Below are 7,207 nucleotides of genomic sequence, written 5' to 3'. Positions count from 1 at the left end.
CGCAGCTGAGCACCTACCAGGAAGAGCGGGAGAGGCGACGAGGCCAGAACCTCGTCCCCTGCCCAAGACGCTCCTGCAGCAACGGAACCAGCATAGCCTCGGTCACCTGGGTCACCACCGGTGGACGGTCGGTGTCGGGGGTCTCCTGCCCACGCCCGGGCGCCCAGCTTGGCAAGACCCGCCCGGGTGCCCTGGAGGAGGGGCAGGAGGGGCGCAGCCGCAGGGGACTCGGCCGGAGACGCGGGGCTGGCCGTGTCCTCACCGCACGGGCGACGACACTGCTCCCGTCTCTCCAGCCACAGCCCTCAGGACACTTCAGTCAGCCACAGTCTGGAAGAAAGGAGGAACTGCCACAGCCCTCAGGAGACACGACTCTGCTCAAGGCCGCAACCTTGCACTGCAACACTCACGGGTGTCTTCGACCAACGTGAATTAAACACTGGGCTGCCCCATCTTACCTTATAATCTCTTTTTCCGGAAGTCAAATCCATAAAATCTGTTTCAACTTCTAGGATCCAGGAGAAAGGCAAGGAACGACCTCGGCCTGGCTCTCTCACCGTGGGCGTGTCCACCAGGGCCTCCAGCCTGCATCCCTCCGCCCCCTGCTTCCCTGTGGCGCTTCGTGACCTTTCGGGGATGTGTTTGCAAAGTTCACGTTTTGTAAGGACTCGCACGTTAAAGGTCGTGGGTACGTTTCTTCTAAAAGCAAGGCAAGGCACAAACTCTCTCCCGACCACTGGCCGCGTCCCCGGGGCCTCCTTCCTCGGCCCCGCCGCTGGGCAGCGGCAGGACAGGCTGGGGGCCTCGGCGGATCCTGCGTGCACTGCTGGGCCTGGACCCTCTCCTCCCTCCAGAGAAGGGCGCGGCTGACGGGATAAAATGAGCTCCAGACAGCAATCCCGAATCAGAGGGACACACGACTTGTTTAAAATGCCCATGCGCACTTTATTAATAAAAACTAACAGTGCCAAGTTAAACAAGTCCAACAATTAAAGTCTCTTTATTCCACAAAATATTACAGAAAAGTTTGTTTGTGTTCCAATAAAAAGACTATTATTTTAGAACAGGCAGCTAACAGCAACTGTGCAGTTAATGGTTCTTGGTGAATAAGTTTTAAAAGAGACTACTGCCTGTCCTGAAATTCCTTTTTCTTTTTATAAAAAAAGAACTATTAAAAATGATTGACAAATTTTGAGTTAAAAAACTGTTAAAACATTCTCTATATTTAATTTCAACTTTATAATAGATTACAGGAAGATGCTTACGAAACAAATACAACATTTGTTTCAGTACATGTCTTTAAATGACAGACTTATAAGTATGTAAACAACTATATAATAAAAGTTCCCAAATGCTGCCTGTAAGAAATCAGGCAAATTTTACCATAAGCAATAAACCATTCCAAGCTTTCAGACAGTTTCCATAGCTGCACCAGCATGGCAGTAAACTTTTACCAAACCAAACAAACAGAAACAAAAAAAGAACTTCACAATTCTTCGGCTGCAACACAGAGCAAAACCAAAGTAGAAACCCGATGGAGTCACGCAGTCAATATAACTTAAGGGAAATAAGGTCGTAATAAAACGTCGAGAGGCCGAGCCTCGCCGTCTGCCGGTTCCGTGGCGCCTCCCCCTCGGCGGCTGCCTCGGGCCCGCCGGGCAGCAGGGCCTTTCTCTCTCCCGGCGTGGACGCAGCACAACGTCTCCAGCAAACTCGGCAAGAACTGTGAAGGGGCGAAATGAACTCTGAATCTTAAAAAACAGCAAACGAGAACACAAAATCCAGAAGAGTAAATAGAGGCCGTGCGTCGGCATCAAACACGGCGCAGCTCCTCAGGACCCCGCAGAGAACGGCGCGTTGCTTATCGGTGGCGCACGCCGAGCCCAGCGGCTCAGCGAGCTCTTCTTGGGAGGAGGACAAAAGAAACAGAAAGACCCACGTTCACCGAAGTTCTCCTCCCAGACGTGTCCCCGGAGCCGGGGGGGCTCAGTCCTCCCCCTCGTTCTCGTTGAAGTCCTCGTCCTCCTCGTCGTCCTCCCCGGCGTACGACACGGGGGTCTCCACCCGGGACCCGCTGTACTGCGACCCGCTGGAGCTCGTGGCCAGCGCCCCGTCCACGCCGTTGGCCAGGTCACTGCAAGGACAGGAGGTGTCAGTGGCCGCGTCTGCGGCGCCAGAGACGGGCCGGCATCCCCGGGAGGTCTGGGTGTTCTCAACTACACGAACAGAAACGGAAATCCTCACCCACGTGCAGCACAGAACCCAGCGCTCCCGAGGCTGACGCCACCCGTCACGCCCCCTTCACACATCACCACTGGACGAGGGGCTCCAGCAGGGCCCCGACACCGAGTTCTCCCCATTTATCATCACGTTGGAAGCGAGACTCGGGCGCACCAACCGGAAAACCCCCGAGCCTCTCCTCCCAGGCCTCCGCCTGTGACTTCCCTGACCTCCCTGAAGGCTGGGAGCAGGGGAGTAAAGGGGCACCCAGTGAGCATGTGCTGGCGTGTGTGTGTGCCCGCTTGTGGAAACACCGTCCCAGGCCCCACCCTCAGCTCCTCTGGAGTCCATGCTGAGCCAGGAAGCTGAGGGTGACGGGCGCGTCTTACTGCAGCCTGCGCCTCCAGGACGGCCCCGAGGACCCACGGCTCTTGCAGGTTTTATTTTCTGGAATGCCGCCTGACGACAGTCCCTGGGGCGGGCCCAGGCAGGGACCACGGACCCAGGGGGGCAGAGCTGCGGGGCTGGGCTCTAGAGCAGCCAGGGCTGCCCAGCCCCGCGCCCTCGTCTTCAAATGGGTCGCTGGAACCCACCTGCGTTTGCATCACGCTCCTGGGAGCCTCATCCGGAAACACATGACAACCTCGGGTTGCCACAACTGGGGCTGGGGGGTGCTAGCATCTGAGGCCGAGGGCACAACCCAGTGCCCCACAAGGCACAGGCAGAACCCACAGCAAAGGGTGGTCCGGCCCAAGATGTCAACAGGCCCGCGGGCGAGACCCCGGCCTAGAATGGAGGGGCTTCAGGAGCCGGAATCCTGGGCAAAGACCCCCAGCTTCAGCCACCGGCCGCGTCCCAGCACAGCGCACACGAGACGCGAAGGGTCAGCTGTGGTCAGTTACGGTCCCAGGGCACCAACGGGAGATGGCCACGCCCACCGCGAGGGGAGGGAAGGCGACGTTTCTTCTGAGCCACAACTCGCTCAGGCACCGTCACAAGTCCTTCAGGGTCTTCATGTCTGAGCCGAACAGCAAGGGAAGGCCCCGAGGGGACCCCGACCTAGGGCAACAACTTGACACAGGTCATCCAGGCTCCAGACTCGGAGGAGGCCTGTCTCCATGCGGAGACACAGCGGCACCCCTGGGGGGGCCTCACAGCATCCTCTCTGCGCCCAACCTGCGGCCCTCAACTGCTCTCCACAAAACGGAGGCGCTTACTTGGTAAACCGTGAGTCTGTTTAAAGATAACAGGACATGAAAGGGTCAGAACCACCCTGGAAGCGCGGCCGTGACACACCTGAATCAGACGGCACGGGGCAGGGGGAGGGTGATGACTGAGTAAAAGGGCTCTTGTCCCGCCACGCGGGTCAGGACCCTGAGAGGCCTGCGGCACCACAGAAACCCCACAGGCCAGAACTACACAGATTCCTAACGGTAAAGGTGTTTTCTCCTTATCAGAAAACCACACGCGTGTATCTTGATACCTTTCACTGGTATTTACTGACGCTGCTCTTGGACAAAGTAATCCCACATCTGGGAAAGCCAGCCTGGAGACCAAGCCAGGAAGAGTGGAAAACTGAGCCATCGGGCGGCTCATTGCAGCTTTTCTTATAACTGGGAACCACCTAAACGTTCAACCAGAGGGCAGCTCAATGAACAAAAAGGGCCTTTGTAAAAACAGCGCATCCACCACTAAGGTCAGTTTCTCTTCTGAGATGGTAATGGCTTTGCTTCCCTCTTTAGAAAACCTGACGGTGAGCCTCTGAAATTTAATCAATAAAAAGAATTTCTTAAAGAGGAACGTTTAGGAAATACCCAAATTCTACCTCTTGGTATAACCAGTGTTCAGATTTTACAGACTGGGCTACACACACAGCGGCAGATTCAGAATTAAAAATGGAACCAACCTCAGTCAAAACTCAAACAGGTGCAGACACCCTGGGGCCTCCCTCAGCCCCGCCGAGGTCGACACAGACCCCACGGGCACCGGGACCCTCACGGGGCGACCCTGCCCCTCCCTCAGGGCCGCACTGTTGCTGGGCCAGTGCTGCACGGGTACCAGAGGACACGGTGCCTGCAGAGCCCCCTCGAAGGTGTGCACACGTGACTTATTAGTCAATTCCATTTTGTTGGACCTACACTCTGATTTCACTTACACTTTAAGAACATTTATTGATATTTAGAATTGATATAATATGTATAACACATAATACGACATAAAAAAATAAAACCACTGTTTTGTCAATACTTAACGTTGATATTACTTTACATTTATCTTCAAAAAACTAAGACAAACCCTGAGGTCTGACATGGTTCTGCTCTGTGGGACTGCTAGGTCAAAAGTCAAATACACATTGATTTAAATGATAAAGCTCCTTCAATAATATAAAATACACTCAATACACGGTAACGTGAAAAGAAGGAACAACATTATATGCGTATTGTGACTTCAAGTGTGTTAAAAAATAAAAATAAAAAAAAAGAGATGGAGAAATAGCCTCTGTCACTCAGACTGCCGGCCGTAGGGTTCAGGTGGCTTTGCCCGCACTTCACTGAAGTACTTTTCAAAAAAATAAAAACCATGTACTACTTTTAACCTTTAGAGGAAAGAAACCAATCAGAAAAAACAAATCTCCTTTGCACAAAGGATGAGCTCTGAGTGACTCTGGGGGGCGTCCGGGGTGGGGGAGGTCTGCCCTGCACTGGGCGCCCCGTTCCGAGCAGCCGAGCAGTGGTCGTTCACACACGACTCCGGGCATCCCGCTACCAGGTGACAGTGGCCCCACCACCCCCAGGCCCCACCGGGGACAGCAGTTACCTGGCAGAGAGCCTTGTGCCATTGGCAGTTGAAACTGCCGACGTGACAAAGACACCGCCGAGTGATCCCTGAGCCATTTCTGGAAAGAGAAAGAAAAGAAAGCAAATTTCACAAAGCAGAGACCGCAGGAAACAGGCCCACGAGCTGAGACGGGACGGCTCTCCAGGCGAGGCCCCTCGGGCTGCCCAGCGCCATGCCCGCTACCAGCCAGAAGGCAGCCCGCTCGCTGGGCCCAGCCACTGGATCAAGCCTCACGAAGACAGCACGGAAGTCCTCCCTTTACTTCTTTGAATCAGTGCGGCCACTGACGACGCCACCACCGTGCAACGGAAGGGCAACCGTCACCATAGCACAGAGGCGGGACCCAAGGGGAGGAAGGACCTATGTCAACCCCCGTCCTGGACGCAGCTGTACCAAGAACGGGGGCCGGGGGGAGGGCATGGGGGTCCCACAGGGCAGCTGCTGGCATCGAGAGGGGGTAGGAGGTGCCACTTTCACTGGACGCTCTGAGGCCAGACGCCCACTTATTCTGGGCCACTTGAGAGCGCTCAGGGAGTAAATCCACACCAGAGGCACAGGGGCAGCTTCTCCTCTCTCAACACAAAGCCCTTCCCCTCGGTGGCTGGGACACCCCCCCGCTCAGCCAAGGAGCCGGCAGAACGGACGCCGGGGACCCAGCAGGCTCCCCACACCTGCCGTCGGGGGCAGGCCCAGGGCTGCCAAGACGACGCTTTTCTCGGTCACTCTGCTGCAGTGACTAAGTCACTCCCTGGGGTCGGGTCCACGCCTGCCACGCTCCTCACAGACCTGGGGCCCTACCTGGAAGGTGAGACCCTGACGTAACACCTGCACCGTATGAACCACATGGCTCAGCCTTGTCGCCGCCCTCCCGCCCACCGTGTCCCGAGGGGCCACGGCCCCGCCAGATGGCGTCCTGCTGCTGCCGCACCGGCACCCTACAGCCCGCCACCGTCCCACATCCCATTTGTCTCTGCTCTGGGCGCTGGGCGGGAGCCAACCCCAGCGGAGGGGGCGGGCGTTCCGTCCAGGACGGAGCGGACCTGTCACGTAGGGTTCCAGCGCCTTCGGCACCAAACTTCTCGCCACCTTCAGGTCGTCGGCGGAGCAGCTCCCGGACTCCAGCCCACAGGCCATGCCCATGCGCTTCAGCACCTCGATGTCATCGTGGATTTCAAACGTGTTGTCAAAATTAAACAGGTACTCAAACCTAGAGGAGAAAGTCACCATCAGAAGAGCGCCGTCTCCACGACAGAGTTGGACACCTGGCTTGGGGGCCCCGAGCGGGACATCCCACTCACCCCAAACCTCCCTCAGCCACACAACCCACCAACTCAGAACCAGCAACCAGGGAGCACAGACGGCACCTATGCAGCCCGGGGCTGCCGGCCACCCCCAGGACGCCCCAGGATGGGCCCTGAGCACCGCCTGCTGTCCTGACAACAGTCCTCCTTCTCAAGGAGCCGCACAGTCAGGGAAGGGAGGAGGACACCTGCAAGGTAATTACGCTGAAAAGATCGTACTTGGTGGCTATAAGCTAGACACGCAGCAAATCAACTAGACGGGCCACGTTCTCTCTGCCCCCGCCCCCCGACCAGGCACCTTCACACAGCCAAGGCCCTTCCCACCACGACCTACTTGTCGTTGGAAATGCTGCAGTCGATGACCGTCTTCTTGCTGGTGTTCACGATGATGAAGGGCAGGTGGATGACGGAGTTGGCGGGGGGCGGCCGGCTGGCCTGCTGCTCCGCCTGGCGGTTCCTCTGCACCAGGTTCTTAAAGGCGATTTGCTAAAAAGATGCACGATTGAGGCACACCCACACCTGCCGCCACCGGCCACCTAAGCCTCCCTGGGCATCCTCAACGGCCCTGCCCGGCACCCCTTAGAGACCAGAGCGGCCGGGGGACGCAAGCCCCAGGGAGCCACCCAGCGGAGGACACATATCCAACACCCAAACACCCAGAGGGGGGACGACGGAGACACGGGCGCCCACGCCACCAAACAGCAATCACGCTGCCTCCACGGCAGGCGCTGCATTACCTGCAGGATAAGCTCTTGGAGCTGCGACTGTTTCTGCTTTATTCTTTCCAGCCTTCTCTGTCTCTCCACCTTCAAAGACAAGCCATCGACATAAGACATCATCACAATTGG

General features: G+C 56.9%; 1 protein-coding gene across 7 annotated transcripts in view; it reads right to left on the bottom strand.

The window, feature by feature from the left end:
• Positions 1-1,630: 1,630 nt before the first annotated feature.
• The window catches only part of TFDP1 (transcription factor Dp-1), a 28,995-nt gene continuing 23,418 nt past the window's right edge, over positions 1,631-7,207 (bottom strand). For 6 of the 7 annotated variants that reach the window (XM_060079727.1, XM_060079728.1, XM_060079729.1 and 3 more), the window contains 5 exons: positions 7,097-7,165; positions 6,694-6,845; positions 6,099-6,265; positions 5,038-5,116; positions 1,664-2,134 (listed from right to left, as the gene is read on the bottom strand). In XM_060079727.1, coding sequence (XP_059935710.1) covers positions 1,987-2,134; positions 5,038-5,116; positions 6,099-6,265; positions 6,694-6,845; positions 7,097-7,165 — 615 coding nt within the window. In that variant the 3' untranslated portion in view covers positions 1,664-1,986. Of the gene's footprint in view, positions 2,135-5,037; positions 5,117-6,098; positions 6,266-6,693; positions 6,846-7,096; positions 7,166-7,207 lie in introns of all 7 variants that reach the window. The other variant, XM_060079732.1, reaches the window with a different exon arrangement.

This window comes from Mesoplodon densirostris, chromosome 17 (assembly GCF_025265405.1).
Source record: "Mesoplodon densirostris isolate mMesDen1 chromosome 17, mMesDen1 primary haplotype, whole genome shotgun sequence".
In the NCBI taxonomy this organism is placed as follows: Eukaryota; Metazoa; Chordata; class Mammalia; order Artiodactyla; family Ziphiidae; genus Mesoplodon; species Mesoplodon densirostris.
This window is presented reverse-complemented; position numbering and strand designations above follow the sequence as displayed.